This window comes from Motacilla alba, chromosome 9, assembly GCF_015832195.1.
Source record: "Motacilla alba alba isolate MOTALB_02 chromosome 9, Motacilla_alba_V1.0_pri, whole genome shotgun sequence".
Classification (NCBI taxonomy): Eukaryota; Metazoa; Chordata; class Aves; order Passeriformes; family Motacillidae; genus Motacilla; species Motacilla alba.
This window is the reverse complement of record NC_052024.1, coordinates 1,162,832-1,186,291: the sequence shown is the minus strand read 5'-3', so window position 1 is coordinate 1,186,291 and position 23,460 is coordinate 1,162,832. Positions and strand designations below refer to the sequence as shown.

At 52.8% G+C, this 23,460-nt stretch overlaps 2 protein-coding genes across 5 annotated transcripts in view; one reads left to right on the top strand and one right to left on the bottom strand.

Annotated features, from left to right (window-relative positions):
• CAB39 (calcium binding protein 39) overlaps positions 1–2,219 on the bottom strand; it is a 42,161-nt gene extending 39,942 nt beyond the window's left edge. The window contains exon 1 of one of the 3 annotated variants that reach the window (XM_038145609.1): positions 2,092–2,219. The gene's annotated coding sequence lies outside the window, so the exon portion shown is untranslated. Of the gene's footprint in view, positions 1–1,331; positions 1,497–2,091 lie in introns of those variants that run through there. The other 2 variants (XM_038145608.1, XM_038145607.1) reach the window with 2 other exon arrangements.
• A 14,969-nt stretch (positions 2,220–17,188) lies between these two features.
• Positions 17,189–19,337, top strand: LOC119704616 (transcription cofactor HES-6-like). Of its 2 annotated transcripts, none has more exons than XM_038146103.1 (4): positions 17,189–17,333; positions 17,724–17,819; positions 17,971–18,046; positions 18,412–19,337. In XM_038146103.1, the coding sequence occupies exons 1-4, from the start codon at positions 17,274–17,276 to the stop codon at positions 18,855–18,857; spliced, it is 678 nt and encodes a 225-aa protein (XP_038002031.1). In that variant the 5' UTR covers positions 17,189–17,273; the 3' UTR covers positions 18,858–19,337. The 2 variants fall into 2 exon arrangements, with proteins under 2 accessions (XP_038002031.1, XP_038002030.1); XM_038146102.1 differs by having other exon boundaries at positions 17,968–18,046.
• The last annotated feature ends 4,123 nt before the right edge of the window (positions 19,338–23,460 follow it).

Sequence of the window (23,460 nt, the reverse complement as noted above, 5' to 3'; positions counted from 1 at the left end):
ACTACCAGCCATTAATTAATAAGAGCTACATGACAGAATGCAAAAGAGATACCATTCCCTCCTGAATAAGCCAATCAAGGAATTCCAAGAGGTGCAGTCCTAATATTATCACACCCCACTGGGAAGATACATTTGTCTGTGCTTGATAATACCCAAAGAGTATAATTATCTCTCAAAGACATACTGTCACCAAGTATTACTCAACTGCTGCTTTTATTTGTAAACACATATATTTTTACAAATATATATTCCGTTTTACACAACTGTGCATTCAATGCACACAGAACACACCAAAATTTCACAGCTTTGTGTCAACATAAAGAAGAGAATGTCATTAAACTTAAGAGAAAAAAGTCAATGCTATCAGCATTCAGAAAAACTCAGCAGCATGCTAGTCCATAAGTACAAACTCACATTCTAAGACTATCCTGCTTGGTCCCAGCACCACCAGGCACGACCTCCTCCTGTCCCCAGGTGCCTCTGTCTGAGCAAGGAAAGCCCCAACAACAGCTATGTTACACTACTAATGAGATCCACATCAAATACAAACAAATTTAAGCCAAAGGCATCCTACCTGGCTGACCCGATAGTTTCTCACACCACATAAAAACTATGAAGCTAAAACTGTGAAATACAATATTCTTACAGCAGCCAGTCCACAGCAGGCAGAAACCTGCCAGGACACCATCATGCCACTTACAGGTCACCTCAGCTGCCAATTTCTACAGGACAACTGAAAACAACAAAAAATCAACCTACTCCTGAGCCCAGAATAGGTACCATGCTTATCCTCTTTCACAAAATATTTTGTGGCCTTTTTTTTCTTCTGCAGTTAAAGGCATGTGCCAACTCAACAGGTATTAGGTAATAGCTATTAATTAAAGGTACACAGTGTTTTAAACAGGAAAAATCTGTTATTGAAAAGCTTCGATACCAAGGCGCAAGCTCAGGATGTTAAACTTCCTCTGTCTACACGAGCTCTAGGTGTTAAAAAGGAAGGCACACTTCCTGATAAACCACACTTCTAAGGATATTAAATTAAGAGTTTCTGACAGGTAAGTTTTTTTAAAAAAAAAACCCATGCGCAGACAAAACTTTACAACATTTTGATATTAATCAAATTTCATTTCTGATCTACACTGAAACTGTTCTTCCACGCATTATTTGCCTCACTGAAACTGAAGAGCCTAGGTCATGTAATTTAATCTTTGACTCATCATGCAAATTAAATCACACCATTCCCACAAGACAGCATATAGGTTTTAAATAAATCCTGGGCACCTACATGATCCCTCACCAGAAATTAAAATTTAAAAAAAAAATTAAAATACCATAACCGGATACATCCTAGTTTCAGTACCGGTAGCATACCACGGATCTGCAGGGAAAAAAACAGTGCCAAAACTTTTCTTATCCCAGGGAGCAGAGAGATCACGGCGCGTTACTGTCTGTGGGGCAGTCTGCGAAGAAAACAGGCTCGGAGCAGCCCTCCCGCACAGCCACTGCTGCGGAGGCCTAGCGGGGCTACCCACAGGAACAACAATTGTAGGAAGAGGCCTCGGAGCCGGACCCCGAGAGGCCGCGCAAGGCAGTGCCGGCCCCGCACCTCCGGCCGCTCCGTGCGGCCAGGGCCGGAACAAAGAGCGGTGGTCGCCGGCAGCGCCCCCGGCCCGGCCGGCGCTGGGACGGGACAGCCGCTGCCCCTCCGCCCTCCTCGGGAGCGGCGCGGGCGCTGCGCTTCGCTCGGGGCCGAGCCGTGCGCCGCTTTACGTTGATCGCTCCCCGGCTCGACGTTGGAGCGGCTCGGGGACCGGGGCGCTGCCGCACGGGAAGCGCAGCCCCGGCCGTGCCCTTCCCCTCGGGCTGCCCGGCCGTGCCGCACGGCACCCCCGGCCCGGCGGCCGCTATCCCCGGACCCGCCCTCTGCCCAGGCCGGTGGGACTCGGCCGGTCCCGCCCAGCGGACAAGCGGGCCCGGAGCGCGGCGGGCACCGGCCGGGCCGCGCTACCCGCGGCCCGCAGGGCACGGCCCGGCCCCGCGCCGGACAATGCCCGCGGCTCCGGCCCCCCGCACCCCCGGCCGCCCCAGTACCTGTGCGTCCGGCGGGCCCCGCCCGCCCGCTGGCGGCTCTCGGCTCCGGCGCTGCGGCTGCGGCAGAGGCGGCGCGGCCCCGGCTCGCCCGGCCCGTCCCCCCCGCCCCGCGCTCACGGCGTCGCACCGGCCCGGCCCTCCCGCCCGCGCTTCCGCCCGCGCCGCAGCGCCGCAGCGCCCCCTGCCGCCGCGGAGGACCGAGGGCGCTGCCGAGCCCGCCGCGCGTTTTGTTGTTTCCTCGTTTTATTGTTCCCGGTGCTTTTCGTCATTGTGAGCGTCACAGAGCCACCAGGGCTGGAAGAGACCTCTCAGAGCACCCGGTCCAACCATGGCACACTGCCACTGTACCCCTCAGCTACCAAACCACATCACCCAGCGCCAGGTGTAGGTGTCTGTTGAGCACCTCCAGGGTGGGGACTGCACCACCTCCCTGGCAACTGTTCTGATGCCTGACCCCCTGAACAGGGAAAAATATGTTTCTTATATTTAATCTGATTCTCCCGCCTCAGCTGAAAGCCGTTTCCTCTGGTCCTCTCACTGCAGACATGGCAGAGGAGGCTGGCCCCATCTCACTGCAGCCTCCTGCCAGGGAGTTGTACAGAGCAAGGAGGGCTCACCTGAGCTCCTGGAGACTAAACAACCCCAGCTCCCCCAGCCACTCCTCATCAGACAAGTGTTCTAAACCTCTCACGAGCCTTGGTGCCCTTCACTGGACACGCTCCAGCGCCTCAATGTCCTTTTGAAAGTGAGGAGCCCAAAACTGCATGCAAACTCGAGGCGCAACCTATTCCTTTATTCTTTATCAGTAGTTAACAGTCTTTGTAATTACTATTCAAATTTTATTTATTGGTATTTATTCATTTGTTATTTGTATTTACTATTCTTTTCACCATTTTTACCAGCCTCTGCCCTGCCCTTTTGCAGACCCTTTACAACCTCTGTAGTGTCACAAAACTTCTTTTCCATGCCGTGACCCTCAGGGCTTCAGTGTGGGGTTGGAACTCGGCCTCGTGCCTTGGACGTGGTCTGATTGCCCTGATGCATCAGGTGCTGGTGATTTACAGCCTGGAGGTTTTCTGCAGTCCCAACATGGCATGGAAGGACTCCAGACTGGTTTTCTGTCCCTGTATGTAATACTCATCTATTACTGTCGCTGTGACAAATGCAAATTAGCCTGGATGGAGAAAAGCCCACACCTCTCCCAGCAGAGATCAAGTTGATATTGTCCATTAGTGTGTATAATACATTTAAAGCAGAAAATACATCTGTAATGGAACAAGTCATTGTGAATTTCTTACAAGCCACGAGGTGAAACCTTGCCCCAGGACGTCTGATGCAGCACCGGCACGCAGCCATGTGGGACCTGCTTTCCTAAAATGTCCATAAGCTTCTCGTGAGCTGACTACTTCTATCCTCAGCTTCTTCTTGATGACCTGTCTCCACACCCCTCTGCTGCACTTCCCTGTCTCACTGCTGGGGAGGTTTGGTGCTCTGCAGCAGCGTGCTGCTGCTCTGAACCCCACACGTCACAGTTCCCTGCCTGCTGGACCTCAGATGTCGGCGGGCAGAGCTGCCCCTGGCCTCTTTGGGGGTCTCCATCAGCTGTGTGCTGCAGCTCAGACATGGAAAAACGCATCTGAGCACACTTGCAGCCACCCCAGCATGCGGCAGCAGGGGAGCAGAGGGGCTGGCACTGGGCAGTGGGACAGGGCGGCTGCAGCAGCAGTGGTTCCACAGGACACTTCCCTGGACAGGTACCACGGGCTCCAGGTCCAGCCTGGCACCATGCTGGAGCCAGGGGGGCTGCCCCAGCCAATCCTGCCATGCTCAGCACCCCAGGGGACAGGACATCGGGGTATAACAAGTGTGTGCGTGCACAGCATTTATTTATATCTACCGCCTAATGTTTATTATGTTTATTTATTAATATTTATTATATTTATTCCTGATATTTATTATATTTACCTCCTGTATTATTTATATCTACCTCAAATATTTACTTGCTGTTGTAGGAAGATGTAAGAGATGCAGCAGCACTGGATCTGAAGCAGGAGGCGTCGTGGTGCCTGTGCGAGGTGATGGGATCTCGACTCACGACGTGTGGTCAGCAAAATTTTGGCAGATCATATATCCCACTTGTGAGCTGGAATAGCTGATCTCAAAGCCAACATGGAAAGGGCGTGTATATCTGAGTTCAAATTGTGAACCCATACTTAGGCTAAAACCATGGAGTTTAAACATAATAACCAGGGTACTGAAGAGAGATGAGGAGGAGTTAAAGGCAAGCACTGTTAAAGGAATTCAGTATCAGCTCCTGCAGGATAGACACTACTGCTCTACAAATGACCATTGGAAAAGAGATCAGGCCAGAAATGGGTTCATTGCAGTCGCTGTCCCTTCACACTGCAGAGAAATTCCTGAGCAGAGAGAGCATGATTTTCCTAAGCTCTTAGACGCAGGGATTAAATACAGCATGTGAGAGGGCTCTTGGCACACTAATGATTCACTAATTCACAGCCATGACTGAGAGAGCCATTGTGAATTAATTAATCCTTGCAAATTAGGAAGTGAGTAAACATTAAAAAAATCCAAGTTACTTCACTGGGGAGAAGAAAAGGTATTTAGAAAGGCAAGCATGCAGGTGCTTTGCTTAGGAAGGATAGAGCTGAATGGGATCCTGGGCCTTTTGGCTGTGGGCAGGAGGCCCAGGGAACCCTATAGCTCAGCTCTAACTCCTCCCATCACCATCCCACACTAAAAAATAGTAAAACTGGGGAAAAACAACATGTCAGCCTGTGAAATTACCCCTCCTTCAAGCAGCTCCCCTCTTTTCCCTGTTCAGCCCTTACCTCACAGAGGATGGCCGTTCCCTCCTGGGGTGCCATGGCAGATCTGGGGCCAGCCGCCCCTGGCTCTCCACAAGGCCCTGTAGCCATTGCCTGCTCTATCCTCTCTTTCCCATGGCACACATGTGCCCTTTCCCCTCGTGGGTTCCCCTCCTGTCCCCACTGTCCTGCTGGCAGCAGCCCCCGGGTTCCCCTCACATCCCCTGCAGGCCCTGAGTGCGCTGAGTGTCCCACACAGGCCCCGAGTGCCCAGAGTGTCCCACACAGGCCCCAGGTGCCCCTCATGTCCCACACAGGCCCCGAGTGCCCAGAGTGTCCCACACAGGCCCCGAGTGCCCCTCAGTCCCACACAGACCCCGAGTGCCCCTCAGTCCCACACAGGCCCCGAGTGCCCCTCAGTTCCACACAGGCCCCAAGTGCCCAGAGTGTCCCACACAGGCCCCGAGTGCCCCTCACGTCCCACACAGGCCCCAGGTGCCCAGAATGTCCCACACAGGCCCCAGGTGCCCCTCAGTCCCACACAGGCCTCAAGTGCCTCTCAGTCCCACACAGGCCCCAAGTGCCCCTCATGTCCCACACAGGCCCCGAGTGCCCAGAGTGTCCCACACAGGCCCCGAGTACCTCTCAGTCCCACACAGGCCCCAAGTGCCCCTCAGTCCCACACAGGCCCCAAGTGCCCCTCAGTCCCACACAGGCCCCAAGTGCCCAGAGTGTCCCACACAGGCCCCGAGTGCCCCTCACGTCCCACACAGGCCCCAGGTGCCCAGAGTGTCCCACACAGGCCCCAGGTGCCCCTCAGTCCCACACAGGCCCCGAGTGCCCCTCAGTCCCACACAGGCCCCGAGTGCCCCTCACGTCCCACACAGGCCCCGAGTGCCCAGAGTGTCCCACACAGGCCCCGAGTACCCCTCAGTCCCACACAGGCCCTGAGTGCCCCTCAGTCCCACACAGGCCCCGAGTACCCCTCAGTCCCACACAGGCCCCGAGTGCCCCTCAGTCCCACACAGGCCCCAAGTGCCCCTCAGTCCCACACAGACCCCGAGTGCCCCTCAGTTCCACACAGGCCCCGAGTGCCCAGAGTGTCCCACACAGGCCCCAGGTGCCCCTCAGTCCCACACAGGCCCCGAGTGCCCCTCACGTCCCACACAGGCCCCGAGTGCCCCTCAGTCCTACACAGGCCCTGAGTGCCCCTCAGTCCTACACAGGCCCCAGTGCCCCTCAGTTCCACACAGGCCCCGAGTGCCCAGAGTGTCCCACACAGGCCCCGAGTGCCCAGAGTGTCCCACACAGGCCTCAAGTGCCTCTCAGTCCCATACAGGCCCTGAGTGCCCAGAGTGTCCCACACAGACCCCGAGTGCCCCTCAGTCCCACACAGGCCCCAGGTGCCCCTCAGTCCCACACAGGCCCCAAGTGCCCAGAGTGTCCCACACAGGCCCCGAGTGCCCAGAGTGTCCCACACAGGCCCCAGGTGCCCCTCAGTCCCACACAGGCCCCGAGTGCCCCTCAGTCCCACACAGGCCCCAAGTGCCCCTCAGTTCCACACAGGCCCCGAGTGCCCAGAGTGTCCCACACAGGCCCCAGGTGCCCCTCAGTCCCACACAGACCCTGAGTGCCCCTCAGTCCCACACAAGCCCTGAGTCCCCCTCATGTCCCACACAGACCCTGAGTGCCCCTCACGTCCCCTGCAGGCCCCGAGTGCCCCTCAGTCCCACACAGGCCCCGAGTCCCCCTCACGTCCCCTGCAGGCCCCGAGTGCCCCTCAGTCCCACACAGGCCCCAAGTCCCCCTCACGTCCCCTGCAGGCCCCGAGTGCCCCTCACATCCCCTGCAGGCCCCGAGAGCCCCTCACGTCCCACACAGACCCTGAGTGCCCCTCAGTCCCACATAGGCCCCGAGAGCCCCTCATGTCCCTTGCAGGCCCCAAGTGCCCCTCAGTCCCCTGCAGGCCCCAAGTTCCCCTCATGTCCCTGCAGGCCCCAGGTGCCCCTCGTGTCCCTCACAGCGTGCCCCCAGCCCTTGCAGGCGGCCACGCACTTTGAAGTGTCACTGCCCAAGGTTTTACTGGTGGGGTGACAGCTGGAGCTGTGTCACACCAGTGTCACAGGGTCCAGCAGGAGCCCCAGAGCTCCAGCTGTGCTGGGAGCAGGGCAGGGAGCCCTGAGGTAACTCCCGTGCTGTGGGTGTGTCACCCACACCATGGGATGGAGGGGCTCTGGACCTCCATGGCCTTCTGACACAGATCATCTCAAAAAACACTCTGGGGCCTCTTGCCAGCTGTCTGGAGGAGCACACGAGGAGGGGAGAACAGAACACCACCCAGGGGATGTTTAACTGGGCTTGCACTGGTGTGATTCCCAGAGCACAGCCCGTGCTCCTGGCTCCTGGCAAGGCGCTTCAGGGAAAAGGCTCCGGGGAGGAAATATTAGAAGTAGGGACAACTGCAGTTATGCTGATTTTCTTCTGTTTAAAGTTCAGCAGAAGAAGAATCCTGGGTCTTTCCATGGACTTTGAACCAAGCTACAATGGCTGAATTTAATCACCAGGTTTCACAAGTGCCTGTGACAGTTCCTGAAACTGCATTTCACCCATTACTGCCTAGAGATATTCACTGCAGACTCCTAAAGCTTTTCTCAAAGAAACATCTGCGGATGAGTATTTTTTTTACCTTTCAGTTCATTCAAGTAATACACAATGTGCAGACTCACCCCCCAAAATCCTATTTACGGTAGAAAACACAATTAAATGTAATTGTATTTCATATCAGTTAGGAGTTTTTTTCCTCATGGACATTCCATGATTCATCTTTAATTCAAGGTTCCATTTCAGAATTAGAACACATTTTAAAAACATTATAGCAAACCACAAGAACTAAAGGTTGGCATGTAAACATTGTCAGGAAAAAAAAACCAAAAAAGCAAAAAAAACCCAAAAAATACCAAAAAAACCAATTACCTGAACAATCATAGAAAAAAAAATTCTGTTGCAAATACCTTTCCTGGAGAGCAAGTTATTTTAATAAACTTTCTATTACTGTGGAACAATTGAAAGTTATCTGTAAAGCACAGCATCCATTCCAGGGAGGATCTACTACTGAAGCCAAAACTAGGTTTCCAAAAAAGTCACCCCAAGAAACAGCACTAGTGTAAAATGTATTTCCTGGGCTAAAAACAAAAAACCAAAACACCATACACAAAAAAACCAGTCAAATACATCCATTAATTCAATAGAACTGGAAGTAAATACAGTAAGAATCCCAAATCATGCAGAAGGACTCAAGGTTGTGAACTCTGGTGAAAATTACTGTTGGGTTATTCTTTTTAGATGCTTTCCCTCTTCTTTTACATTTTAAAGAAATCACAGGGTGACTAGCTTGGTTCATATTTAAGTAGTGCCTGTTAAACTCCAAAGCTCACAGCCTCTGGATAACACTGCTGTGCACTTGCTTGCTTACCCCTTTACCCCTTCAAAGGGCTCTGCAGAAATGAATTCATTACCTCTTACAGCAGAAACCTGTTTGGGGCACAGGCTTACTGCTTCCCTTCAGCTGGATTCAGGCTCAGCTAGCACAGGAGCCCTTGTCACATCACTCGACACCACCAGCAAATACACATATGACCTTTCCTGAGACTCTCTAAAGCTTTTCTGCAGCTCTCCTCCTGCTGCTGATGGGACCCCCGGCTCCCAATGAGGAGAGAACGCCAGAGCTCTGCTGTCCCAACCAACCTTCAAAGGCAGGCACTGCTTTGGAGAAGGGCTACAAAATTGTACATATCATCTGAAAACTGTCTGTGTGCAGGTGTGAGAGAGCATCACTGTCTGCACTTGTGTGTCCAGACACACCTGGAATGGGGAGAGGGGGTGAAACGTCATCTTTGAAACACAACAAGAGGGGATGAAACATCATCTTTGAAACACAACAGGACACCCAGCTGATCACAGATATTCTTCTGGAAAACTCCTTGGGGAACTCATGTGTCTCGTGGCCTCTTTTGCTTTTTGACAGAGTAAACCCAGGGCACAGCTCCTAATGTTAAAAATGAACAAGCAAGAAAAAAGGGTTGTGGCAGTGGAGAGTTTGTGCTGAATTTTACATGGCCTCGTTATGGAGGAGCTGAAACAAGTGCAAACTCTGCTTTTCGTCTTCCCAGACCAGCCCATGCAGCAGCACCCACCTACTCACAGCTCCTGGTTGCTCTTCATCTTGTCAGGGCCACGGTTTTCCTACCCCAGGGTGACTGTGTCCCAAGAACTAGCAGGACTTCCTACACCTTTTGGTTCCTCCACAGGAATGAGGAATGCTCATCCCTGTAATAAAGGAGTGTCTCCTAGATACACCTGAAGAGGAGGGGAAAAAGTCAAGAAATTGAAGAGGATGGTTTGAAGCAGACAGTATTCATAAACAAAACCAAAATATTATAAAACCTTTTGCTGTAATTGGTAAAAAATTAGTTACAAACATACAGATTTAAAAAAAAAAAATTTAGAGAACATCACGAGGCTTTATACACCATCCAGGATCGACTTGGCTCACGCAGACCAGAGACCCTGCAGCTCATGCCTTCCCCTCCTAAACCCTCCCATTTTCCACTGTCACAGCAGCAGCCAGGCTGTGCCAAGACAGAGCCACAAAGTGCCAAACACCCAAGTGAGCGTTTCCCCCTTCCTCGGGCGCTGCAATCCCAGCCCTGCAGTGACAGAAGTGGGCAGCAGGTCGGGAATGCTGCTGGTGAGGGCAGTGCCCCCCTGGGCAGCCCAAGAGCCAGGGCCCAGGACAGCACACAGGTCACTCCTCCTGCAGAGCACGACCTGTGGCTGCCCCATTCCTGCTGACAAGGTGTCCTGTGCCAAGGGCTCAGGATGTGGTGACAGCACACGTAGACACACGGACTATAAAAAGCAGGCGCTGGCATGTGGCCAGGCGGGCACAAAAGCCACATTTACTCACACAAGAGATATTTTTCTCACAAAGATGAATCTTAACCCACATCACTCTGTAGCTTCAAGAGCTGAGACGCTAAGAAGAAACAGGCAGTGTGGGAAGTGCAGAGGCTGCAATGTGGGGTGTGCATGGTGCTGAGCCCGGAGGTCCAACGTGGGGGAGTTAAGCATCCATGCTGCTGTCAAAGTGAAGCTTACTGAATAAACCAAGCACTTGGTTTATTCCAGTGCAGATCAGGCTTGTTATCAGGTGACATGTGGTAACATCTCACACACAGAGTGTGAGAACACCCAGCACTGCTCTCCTGAATGAAATAAATCAAGGCATGCTGCATAAAGAAAGTTCAAGTGTTCTCTTTGAATGGTTCCTCAAAGTCAACTATGCTCTCCTCATGAAGCTTGGCTCTTCTCCCTTGTACCACCTTATGGGAGCTCTGCAGCCTGGTCCTGGTCTGCATGAGCCAAGTCCATCCTGGATGGTGTATAAAGCCTCGTGATGTTCTCTAAATTTATTTTTTTTAAATCTGTATGTTTGTAACTAATTTTTTACCAATTACAGCAAAAGGTTTTATAATATTTTGGTTTTGTTTATGAATACTGTCTGCTTCAAACCAACTCTCCTCTTCACTTTCTTGACTTTTTCCCCTCCTCTTCAGGTGTATCTAGGAGACACTCCTTTATTACAGGGATGAGCATTCCTCATTCCTGTGGAGGAACCAAAAGGTGTAGGAAGTCCTGCTAGTTCTTGGGACACAGTCACCCTGGGGTAGGAAAACCGTGGCCCTGACAAGATGAAGAGCAACCAGGAGCTGTGAGTAGGTGGGTGCTGCTGCATGGGCTGGTCTGGGAAGACGAAAAGCAGAGTTTGCACTTGTTTCAGCTCCTCCATAACGAGGCCATGTAAAATTCAGCACAGGCAAGGGGCTAACCCTTACAGCCTGCCACCACCCACACAGCTTATCAGATTTTCTGCTTCCTATAAGGTGCTTTTGGCCCAGGAGCTGTGTTTCAAGCACTCTGGCTGAGAAGCAGCAGATAAGATTTCCTGTGGGGCCTGAAGCACTGCTAACCTGCCAGGCAGGAGACAGCTTGAGCAATGGCAAAAGCATCAGCTGATCCTTAACACTAGGGCTGGATGGGGGTGTGTGAAAGAAAAGCTGAGAATTACTCAGCTGGTACCAGCCTTGTAATTATTTCCTATCCCAGGAGTTCACTCCCAAAGATGGTAGAGCCAGCTGGTACCCAGGAGGCTGAGCTGAGCTGGGGCCAGAGAGGTTTGGTGCACTCGGTAAAGGAGATGGATTTAGAGATGTCAACAGAATTTCCTGATGTTCAGTGCTACTTTTGGAGCTGGGCTTTCTCTGTGATGAAAACACTTCATGTGGCACTGTCCAGTGCCATGTACGACGTCTCTCTCTTCAGCTGTAGCAGGAGGAGCAGGTGAGCTCCCAACTGCACTCCTCCCCTGCCCACACCATGGTGAACTCACAGGCTTTGATGGGCCACCACAGACACCAAACTCATCTGCCAGATGCCCTGTGCCTCTTCCCCACTCACCACACAACGCTCACCCAGCCACAAACCCCATCACCTCCCAGCCCTCTGCCAAAACCGTGACCTGGTACACACAGTGTCACTCCATCCCCAAGGATCCCAACACGGAGGGTGTCCGGAGCAGCCTTCCCCAGCAAGCCGTGGCTTCCCTTTCTGCAAGCTCCAATGGTGATCTTGGGCCCACATCCCATCGTGGGGGGTGTCTGCTCATTGGGACTGTGCTCTCAACACAGCAAATGCTCTTCTCCACATCCCAAGAACAGATAAATCATCCTTTGCTTTTCTGACCAACCCATTTCCAGCACCGTCCTGTCCTGGGCAAGCTGCAGGACACATGTTGCTCCTGCAAACGCTGCTGCATGGGGCTGAGATGGGCCATGGCAGGTCCAACATCCTGAACTGAGGCCAGGCAGGAGAGGTAGCCCTGGTCCCCCCGGGCCATCCAGCAGTGAGTAATCTCCGGGAGACTGCGGCTGAGGTGCCTGAGTGCCAGGAGCCAGCCCGCCTGCCCCGGCACCGCCTGCACCCTCCGGACCCGGCGCGTCCAGTCACTGTGCTGGCACGTCCTGCTGCTCCTCGCATTCCTTCCCGACGGAATATCTCAGCAGCAAAACAGCCCTGGTGAAGCAGGGCTTCAGCACAGGCTGCTTGGGGGTTGTGGCTACTTAGAAACACCCAGATTTAAAAGTTTTGAAGGAGAACTTTACTCCTTCTAAAACCTCAACCTTGAGCCAGAACCAACCTTCTGAAAAAGCTGGACAAACCCCTCTTTTATTCAGAGTGAGTAAAGCCCCTGTAAAGCAGCCTCTCCTTGGAGAGTGTTTGTTCATGGCAGGGCAGGCCTGGAGCCCGAGCTGAGGGAGGGGGCGCAGGGTGCAGAGGGTGCCCCGTGGTCGCACATCAGGGCCAGCCCACAGCCTGCTGGCAGCAGCCACTGTCCCCACCTTACCCTGCTGCCCGCTGCCAGCCCTGCACTTTGCTCCTCGCTGCCCAGAGCCCACATCACATGGTGAAAGCAGAGCTGCTGTCACAAAACCAGCCCCAGCAAACCCACGGACACCTGGGAGAGATGGACCGGCAGGACCCTGGAGCAGGACCCCTTTCCCTGCCTCTGACAGCCTCCCTGGCACTGCAGGGGCCAGGCACCCACAGCCCCACACCCAGCCAGCAGACACACCCCGGAGCAGCTGCAAGCAGTCTGGGGACAAAGCTAGCCTGGATGATCTCCAGCCTGGAAAATGAGGGGGATCAAATAGTCCTTCTGACCTACACTGCAGATTGAGCAGTGCTCAGGAACCTGCCCAGGTCTCCTCCCACTCTCCCACAGCAAATCCATCCCTGCAAAAGGCTGAGCTGCCTTAACGAGGCCATTCATTAACCAGCCAGGGCCGAGGTTGGACTTGGGCTTGCCTCAGTACTGCACAAGCCTCCTTGCTAGCCCTGCCAGGTTCTGAGTCGGTGCCCACAGTATCACCCCAAGCTGCAAGAGGCAGGGGGGACCAGCCTGGGCAGGTGCACGGGTCCCTGTTGACGTGCAGCATCCTTCCTGCAGCATGGAGCCCCTCATCCAGCTGAAATGCCTCCTGCTTCCCAACTGCCATGCAGACAGGGCTCCGCTGGCAGGAGGAACACAGCTGACACCCCCGGCAGGGCTTTGAGCTCCTTGCCCCCGTGCTTGGCCTCCAAAGAAGCAATGCAGCTCAACTCACCTGGCTCTGAGCAGGGAAGAGGAAGAGCTGTCCTGGCACATGGCAGCCTCGCTGGCAGGAGCAGCTCTGCCCTGCCCAGAACCCAGAGGAAATGGACTGGGGCGGAGATGAAGCAGGCTGAAAATTGCAGGAATTAGAAGAACAATCACAGAGCTCCTCAGCTTTAACATCAAACTGGAATTAATAACTAACTCTCTTACGTGAATTTTCTTGGCTCGGCTTCTTTGTCTCTGGGCTTCTCACTTGTTTCATACAAAGTGCTTAAGCAGAAATATTACCAGCTTTCACAGAAAAATCTTATTTTAAATTATTTTATCAGCCAGAAAGAAGGGGAATGAAAAGTTCTCTCAAAATTTTTGCTTTCATTAAAATAAACTTTTTTCCCTACCAAAGTCAGTTTTACAAGGCTATTTCAACTAGACGTAATCAACGTAATCAATAGGGTTATTAATATAATTATTATTACTATTACTATATTGCTAGAAGCTCTTTTTTAAAAGCCTGATCAGAGATGTCCCTGCTGTCCCGCAGTCCCTCCTCTGGTGCTGCCTTGTCCCGAGTGTGGGACAGCCCCGGCCGGCCCAGAGGTGCCTGCCCTGCACCTGCTGTGCTGCTGCGTGGGACAGCCGGGCTGCAGAGCGCCTGAGCCCGGCCTGATCCCCGGCCGCAGCCGCGCTGGATGCCCCGCAGGGAGCACGGGGGCAAGGCAGGGACACTCCGCTTGCAGCCCGGTCAAATTCCCTCGTCCCGTGGCCACCGGCTGCCCTCAAGCCCTCCGTGGCGGGGCCGGGGGCTGCTGACCATTTCTCTGCCGGTGATTAGATTGTTCACGGCTCTCGGGTTGGGTTGAATGAGCGCCTTTGTTCGGCGGCGCTTTCCCACGTCCCCCGCCCGCTCGGCAGTCGCGTGTCCCGAGGCACAGAGGAGCCCCGGCCGCCGCTCCCCCAGGGAAGTCCTGTTCGGAGCAAGACATCTGCGCCCGAGGGAACCTGCCAACATCTGCCACGCTTTCCCCCCCTTTCAGCAGCCTTTCTTTCCCTCTTAAATACTGCAGGAACAGATGTTAAAAGTTGTTTTCTTTCTCCGGGGTGTGAAGTGTAGACAAATAGCAAAAAAAAAAGAAAACTCTAAGCAGCGCTCACCCCTCTCTACCCCCCCCCCCTTTTTTTTTTTTTTTTTGAAAGCCCAGGAAAAAAGGGAGGCTTTGTTTACAAAGGAGAATCCCCTTTTCAGTGAAACCTGGCAGTGGCAACGCAAAAGGAAAGCGGGAATTCGCAGAAAGCTCCTGTAATGCTCATTAGCATGGGGCTGTTGGCTCCCTGCAATCCCCGGCACAGATGTCAGCCTTGCCCAAAGCCCGGGCAGCTCTCCCGCCCGCACCCCCGCCTCCGAAATAAAGGCTTTTGCCGTGACTGAGAGGTGTAAAATAACTGTTTACAGCCAAAGCTGCTCTTCTTTTTCACTGCGGCGCTGTCTTACAAATGAACCTTGAAATGAGCTCACCCGCAGCAGATGCCCGTGGGCGAGCCGAGGGGCTCCGGTGCCCGGCTGGGCTGGGCAGGGCTAGCGCTGGGCACCCGGGGCCACCCCTGCCCGTGGCCTCCCTGCCAGCCCGGTGTCCCCCCGGCCACCGCCTCGCTTGGTGCTCCCGGGGAACAGCCCCGGAGCTCGGGCAGCTCGCAGGACAAGCGAGGCAGCAGGGAGGGCGAGGCAGCAGCCCCGAGCAGAGGCCAGGGAGGGGAGAGAGGATGAGGAAGGAGGTGCTGCCATCACAGACACTGAGAGAGCTTTCCCGGTGGCACCGGGGGCTGGCCCGCCTCCGGGCCACCAACATGGGGGCACACGCTGCACCCTGCAGAAGTGCCAGCAGGCACGGGACATGCTTTTTGGAGCTTTTGGGTAATTCTGGATTTGCTGACACCCCTGCTGTGCTCAGCTGGGCCAGGAGCTGAGGTGATCTCAGCTTCTCCTTGCTGCCCTGGCTGCCTTGGGAAGGTGCTGCTCTCTGCAGAAGGTGGAGGGACATGGGCAGGCACTGCCAGCCTGGGCACAAAACACAGAGTGTGCTCTCTGACCCCTGCCCCAGCCCAGCCCTGCCTCCTCGGGCCGAGCTGCTGGAATCATGTGGCCTCAGCTACACCTTTTATAAATAGCGGCAACAATCCATTTCCTTGGACTGGAAAAAGCTTGGAAAACCAAAGGAGTCTTCACGGGTGAGGAGCCTGGGCTGGCTAATTTGAGGGCCTCCTGCAAGGGGTGGTGAGATCTCCTTTTGCTGTCTCTAACACACCAGAGATAAGAATCCCACCCGTTTACCTGGCACAAAGGATAAGCTATGAACCTTCCCCTCTCAACCCTCCTCTCCCGGCACAACAGCCACCCCAGCTCGTCCCAGGCCATTGCCAAAGTAGGGCGCTTATAAAACCAAGGAACTGCTCCCCAGCTCTGCATGTGACTGACAAACAGCCTCTGCCTGCCAGGTCCCATGGCTGGGGACATGTTTTGGTGATGAGCGCAGGCAGCAGGGCGTGCAGACATGCTGCAGGTATGTTTGCATTGACACACAAGCAAACACGCTCACACCCACACCGTGCTTGAGCAAGGAGCAGCGTGATGTCCTCGCTGCTATCACTGGGGCACGTCCCCACCCGGAGCTGGAGGGGCAGAGGGCTCTGCAGCCATGGCACCATCTTCCTTACAGATATGTTTCTTTAAAACACTTGTGGAGTGTTCTGTTCCTGTGGGTGTACTAAAGACCTGGGTACTTCAAACCAAAGTGAACCTATGTGTAGCCTGCAGTGTAGAATGCTGCTGTTATTTTTTTTATTTATTTGAATAAAATCTTTCTTTTTCCTGGGAGCTGGAAATCCCTCCAGTGCGTTGGGAGGGCCTGCAGTGCTTCTGAACCGCTGCAGCTGCTTCCCCTCTGCTTCAATAAGGTGACACATTCGACACCAATCCAAAGGGCTTCACCTGTGGGGCTCAACAGGACACTGCCAAATCCTGCTCATTAGCAAAGCAGCTTCAGAAAGCAAATGCAAGGTCATGAAAAAGTCCTTCATACTCTCCCCCAAGCCAGGCAGAAGTGAGGAAGTATAAAAGTGCGTTCTCACCCCACTCCAGGCCTCCTCAAAAGGCCCCTCATCCCCTGCCCCAGCATTCCAGAGCAGCAAACAGACAAACCCCCTTCCTCACAAAGCCACCCGAGCCTCACAGCACGGGGGGAAAAACCCAAAGAAGTAAAGCTTCCACAGGACTAACTCAGCTCTAGGTTTGTTAGCATCTTCAATACCCTATGCATTTAATATTAAATTCTGCAGAGCAGCCAAAAACTAGAAGAGTTACATATTACCTACATCCGTCCAGGTGCAACAGATAATTCAGGTTCCCAGGAGGTAAATGAAGTTCCCATGTTTTCCCTAGAGGATTTCTGTGATGGAAACAACCTTCCTTTGGGTGTCTGCTGTCAACAGTTTTTAATCAATCATCATTTCCTTGTACTAGTAATCCCGGGCAGCAGGAACTCCTAGCTGAAGTACTCTATTCTTAAATTAAGAGGCTGTTACAATGATGTGAAACGACTGGGGTCAGGTTAGCAGGTAAAAACAGGCATCGCTTCAAGGAGATAGAGGAGAAAAAGATGAGTGGAAGGCATTTTCCCAGGTGTAATTCAACCGCTTCCCGGCTATTGTGTCCCTCCCTGGGAATCTGTGCAAATTGAACGAGGAGCCGTGCAAGCTGCTCCGAGCGCGCCCATTTTCCTCCCCTTCTTCCCGAACAAAGGCTCCCTCCAAAGCCCAGCGTCGGAGGCTGGACATCTGTCGCCGTTTGGGGGGGCCGGCGTGGTCAATGAAAAGAAGCAGTGACCTGTCAGCTTTGATTGATGGCCACAAACCTCCGGGCTCGACCCCTCGTGTGGGAAAAGAAGTCCCGCCAAGGAAAGTTGCCTTTCAGATGCTAATTTGGGGTTATAAATACAGCCGAGGAGCTGCGGAGCAGCAAAGAGCCCATCTGGAAGGGGAGCGAGCCACTGCCCGAGCGCCTCCTTCCCTTCCCATCCTGTCCCGTCCCGTCCCATCCCATCCCATCCCATCCCATCCCGTCCCGCCGAGCCGGGCCGGCTGCCTGGAGCAGGATGACGGCCGCGGCCACCACCGGCACGCACAAGGTCGCCAGCACCAAGGAGGAGAGGAAGGTAAGTGTCCCCTGAGCTGGGCATGTGAATGAGGGGTGCCGGGCCACTGCTTCCAGGGCACAGGTAGGGGACAACGCTTTTTCTCCTCTTAGAAAGATGTTTTCTCCGCATTTAACTCGTGCGTGTGTTTTTCTGCTTCCTTTCTATGCCTTCTCTCTGTTTTGATCGGGTGAAGTGAGTTTCTGAGTTTGAAATGATCAAAGTGGGAGAAGGGAGAGGTGATGCCACCACAGGGATGGGCACATGCTCCAACCACTCCTTGCCCCTGCTGAGCAGTGTCACCCTGTGCTGGCTTCACACAGGGAAGGGATCTCTGGCATTGCTGAACTGCAGCAGAGAGAGGAAATGAAAATGTCAACTGTGATTTTTCCTGCTCCTTTTCTTTGCCAGTTAAGGAAACCCCTCATTGAGCGGAAGAGAAGGGAAAGGATTAATAACTGCTTAGACCAGCTGAAGGAGACTGTTGTGGGTGCATTTCACCTGGATGTAAGTGCTCATGTTGTGCTGCTTTTTGTCCTTCTGCTGGTGGGAAATTGGGTTGCGGGGGGAGGAAGGGAAATGCCTCATCTTTAGAGAAACTGGGCACGGTGCAAACCCTTCTTTGCCTCTAACTGCTGCGTTCTTTCCCTATCAGCAGTCCAAACTGGAAAAAGCAGACATCCTGGAAATGACAGTGAAGCACCTCCAGAACATCCAGAGCAGCAAGATGATGGGTGAGTGCCCGGTCCCTTGCCCTGTGCCTGGTCCCTCACCCGATGCCAGCGGGTCTGACCCCCTGGCAGCCTGGCACAAGCCCCTTCCAGGCCGCCCAGGCCCAGGCTGCCGCGGGGTTTGGCTGTCTCCACTAGATGGGGAGATGGAGCCGGGCACTGCTCAATCCACGGAAGGCGTTTTTCCCTTCCAGAGCCGGTTTCTGCTTTTTGGTGCAGTTTTGCCTCGGCGCCGGGCAGCAGGGCACAGGGATTACCCCCTGCTCACCTTCCCCCCGCAAACAAAGCATCTCTAAAGCCCGGAGGCTTCAGCAGTGACCGCCCCGGGGACTGTCCCCCGCTCACCCTCTGTGTCCTGTCCCGCACAGCTGACTCCAAGGTGGGTCTGGAGGCCCAGCAGAGGTACAGCACCGGCTACATCCAGTGCATGCACGAGGTGCACAACCTGCTGCTCACCTGCGAGTGGATGGACAAGAGCCTGGGGGCGCGCCTCCTGAACCACCTGCTCAAATCCCTGCCCCGCTCTGGGGAGGACACCTGCAAGGCAGCGCTCAGGTCTCTGAGCCCGTCTCAGCAGCCTCTCCTGACACACAGGAGTCCCCTGGGCCCCAAGGGCAGCGCTCGAGGCACAAACCCGGCACAGGAGCGCCTCTACCCTGCGGAGAACAAGCAAGCTTCCAAAAATTCCTGCCAGCTGCCCTCGCTGTCGCTTTTCAACCAGGCTGATGCTGCACCTCCCAGACAGGTTCTGCAGCCAAATTTTTCCCATAACAACCCCAGGATGGGGTCATTAGATATGTGGAGACCGTGGTAAAGTGTGCTTTCCATTTTTGTCCTAACCTTAGACACTCTTACGTATGTATCTTATAGATATGTTTCTTTAAAACACTTGTGGAGCAGATCTGTTCCTGTAGGTGTACTAAAGACCTGGGTACTTCAAACCGAAGTAAACCTATGTGTAGCCTGCATTGTAGAAGGCTGCTATTATTTTTTATTTATTTAATACATCTAAATTATTGTCTAGAATCCTCTCGTGCTCTTTCGTGTATAATAATTATATAGTTTTAATGTCTTACATTCTAAAATAATCAACTTTCTATTAATAAAAATATAAGACAACAAGTAACGAACCTCTCTGGAATCAAATTTACCTTCAGATCTCACATAAGCCATTGAGATCCCTGTGTTGGATAAAAGGGTAAGCAACTGGTCTCTTCTGCTTTTTATTTTTAATATCATCCCTGTGCAGTGTAAGAGATTCCGGTGTTGAGTCCTGTAAAAATGCTGCAACTATTAGGACAAAAAAAAAAAAAATAGGAGAAAAAAGGAGAGACTTGGTCTGGACTTTTTAGGCTGTTTAGAAATGCTCTGTGGGTTGCTCACTCAGGCTTTGCTGTTCCCAGCCTGACACTGCTCTTAAGCTTGCGAGTACATGTGCATATATATATATACACACACATATGTTATATGTGTGTGTGTGTGTTACAAATAGTTATATTTAGGGATTTTTTTTTTCTGTTTCCATAACTAAAAGTTTACATAAACCTTTTGAAGATAACGACTGACATTTCTCCCAGCCTTGTCCCATGTGCTCTGAATAAAGAGTGTTTGAGCATCTGCTTTTATTTGCTTCTTTCACAAACAGTTTTTCCTCGAGGCAGTTGAAAGGGCTGGTTTGGGGGCTGCCCCTGACACTTTGTAGGAAGGCAGCGTTCACCACACACACAGCCAGCCCTGCCTGGATCACAGCAACACTTTAGAAGCTAGGAAGGAAATAGGGAGCTGGGTTTATCAGGCTGGATCGATGCTTTAGCTTTTACTGATAAGTGAGTCACAAAGATCATCTAGAGAGAGAACAGAAGGTAAAATTCCCTGCGAACTGGACCGAGGAGACTGGGACAAATCTGCTCACTTGCTGGCAGCATTTGTGCCCGTTTTTCATCTCAAAGGCAGTCAGAAGTTGCTCACAGCAGAAATAAAAGAGCAGGGAGCTCTTACACAAACACAGAGCATACTAATGAACTGCCCTGCAGTTCGGAGGGGCTCATTACGCAGCGAGATCGATTGGGTGAGGTGCTGAAGGAGTGAAAACCAGCACCACCGGGTTTAGCATCTTTTCCTGGGAAGCTTTCCCTTTTATCCAGCCCTCCCGAAGACCCATTAGGAGCAGTGGCATGAGGGTGGCAGGAGAAACAACTGGCCTACACCTGGCTGCAAGGAGGCAAGGCAGGTCAGACATCAGGTAAAGACACAGAATTGCACAGATCCAGAATTGCAGAAACATCAACCTCAGTTTCCACCCTCTGCTTGAAAATGAAGATTCCCCCTTTCCTGATGGGGCCCTTCAGAGTGATCACCAATGTGAAAAATACACATCATCATCATCATCATCATCCTCATCCTCATCCCACTGCAAAGGTCCAGAGGAGAATGGGAGGTGGGGCCAGCCCGAGCAAAGCACGGCAGCAAAGCACACAGAATACCCATGGGTAGAGAAACCAATCAGGCAAAGAAAACTGCAGAATCCTGGCACAGAAAAGACATTAAAGATCTTCCCAGTTTACAGTCACAAATACAGCTGAGTTCAGATAAAAACCCATCCCATGAGAGCCCCCACAGCTGCACCCACCAGGGGAACCTCCACACACACAGTGTGACCAGCAAGGAGAGCAGCTCCCTGCCCCAGACCGGCCTGAAGTGCTCTTGTACTTCTGGAAGGTGTCAGCAATGCATCTCATGGCACTCCTGGCCACCTTATTGCTATGCTGGGAGAAACTCTGATGAAAATATTTTACTGCCGCTTGACAGCATCATCTTAAAAACATACATTCCCTCTAGAAGCTGTAAATCCCCAGTGACTATAATTATTAGCTATGGTTACTGTGCTGAAAGGAGATCAGCGGGAAATATCTATTTCCCACTATCTCTGCTTGTTTATTTTGTCTCTTTGGAAATACTTTGCGGTTAGTGAGTTTTATTATTTCCTGTTTCTAATCAGTAAGGGGTTTTTTTTCTGTTGTGGGTGTGGAGGGAAGGGTCACATCACAGCTGGTGAGAGAGTTTTAAAAATAGGAAAGTGAGACTGCAATACTTGGCCAACAATCTCCAGCAACACTTCTAGTACAAGGCACTCATTTTTCATTGCCTTCATTTCAAACCAAGGGTGGCTTTTTACATGACCTCCTTGTCCTCTATCCAACCAGTACTGCAGGAATCCATTGCAAGTCACTAATATTCAGTTAAAAAGAAAAAAAAAAAAAAGTTTCTTCAGAAAGCAAATTACTCACAGCACTTCAAACACGTGAATTTCAGCTTCTAATTACAAAGGAACTCCATATTTACTTCAAACCCATCTGGTTTCACCAAAGCCAGGACTGCACAAGAGCAATAATACTTTGCTCTTCATTATAAGCACCTCTCCACTGACAACCCAAAAATGCATTGCCAGCTGCTCCCATCTCCTCCCCAGGAGAGGAAAGAGAGCAGCTCCTCCTGCCAGCTGGCCAGTGCAGAGTGGGGAGCACCAAAGGGCTGGGAACACAAACCCTGTGAGGAACCACTGAGGGAGCTGGGGGTGCTCAGCCTGGAGAAAAGGAGACTCAGGGGTGCCCTCATCACTCTCCCAGCTCCTGAAAGGTGCCTGTGCTCAGCTGGGGCTGGGCTCTTTCTCCAGGCAGCACTGGCAGAAGCAGAGGACACAGCCTCGAGCTGCACCAAGGGAAATGCAGGTTGGGTATTAGGAAAAAGTTTTTCACAGAAAGGGTGATAAAGTTCTGGAATGGCTGCCCGGGGAGGTGGTGGAGTCACCATCCCTGGGTGTGTTTAACACAGCCTGGATGTGGCACTGGGTGCCAGGGTTTAGCTGAGGTGTTGGGGCTGGGTTGGACTCGATGATCTTGAGGGTCTTTTCCAACCCTGGTGATTCTGTGAATTCTCTGAATTCCATCCTTGGCAGCTGCTGGTGGAAGCTGCCCCTCACTCACACGGGCTCTGGACACAGCAGCAGAGCCCAGACAGATGCTGCTCTCACATCTGCAGCAGGCAGCAGTGGCTGTGACCCTGGACTGCTAGAGGTGCCAGAGCACAGCCCAGGGATGGATCCCCAGCACCTTCCAGGCTGCACCCCGTTCCCAGCTGGGACTGCATTCCCAAGGCACAGACAGGGTTTGGAGTCACAGACACCTCATGTTCAGGCTGAAAACAGCCAGCACCAGCACCCAGACCAGATTCCTGGGCTCAGGCATGGCCAGACAGACCTGTTTGAATGCAGCACATCTCCCAGCACACACAGGGCTGGTACTGCAGCAGGACTGGGCTTTGTGCCCTGCCAAAGTGCTGTTCCAGGCATGTGCTTGTGAATGGAGAATTAAAAAGAAGAGATCAGTTGCTGTGTACACAGGGATGTGGGGAAGGCTGGACCCGAGCCTCAGGACCCTCACATGCCTTCAGTACAAAGCAATTACTGATTTTTATAGCAATACAAGCCCAGGTGGACAGAACAGCCACGTGCACAACAGTCCCCTTTATGGAAACTTCACTGCCAGACCTGCTCTCGTGCAAACAAAGAGGAAAACTCTCACTTATTTCTCAGACAACAGGACCAAACCCCTTCCCACTAGGAAAGTGCAGAACCTCATCAGTAGGGAAGAGAAACTGGGGGCCTGCCATGCTGTCTTCTCTGGGACACACACAACCCTTGGGGCATCTGAGCATCCCTGCCTTCTCCCTCGCTCCTCCCCCCAGCCTGAGGGTCCCACAGCCACCCTCAGTGACAAGGCCAAAATGCTTCAGAGATTTAGGAGTGGTGCTGAGCCCCTGCACATCACTGCCTGAGTGGGCTGAGCACGGGGCAGGAAAAGGGAATGTGAGCTGTATCCTCACTTGACCTCTTTGCTGAGTGCTCACTTTGGCAGAAAGGAGACTGTGCTGCCAGTGTGGCCTCTCCAGAGGGCCTGGAGGGGCTTCTGATCCTCTGCATTCCCAAGCAAGCAGTCTTGCAAAATCACACGCAAAAGCAATTCAAATGTTTTCAAACTGCTCTGAGCCATGCTGCCGTGGCTGTGAGTGCTTGCAGGTCACTGGCAGAAGTGATTCCTTGGGAGAAAGTGAAAACAAACCCAGCACCAGCAGAAGAGCAAAGACTTCACCTTCCCTTTAGATATGCCATTATCCTACATATTCCAGCGTGTGCCTTTCTGCCCTAGAGGGACATGCTCACATTTCATCTCACGAGAAGCAATGCTGTGTTGAGGACCTAACCCAAAGTCTGTCACATTTTTCAGAGCTTTCACATACTCATGAATAATGCAACAGAAGCTGAAGCCAGCCCTGGATCTCTTCTGCACTGCTGAGCTATTTAACCTCTAAGTCAAAGTCTTGGTGAGAACATGGCTGGAGGCATCACCAGGGACCTACCA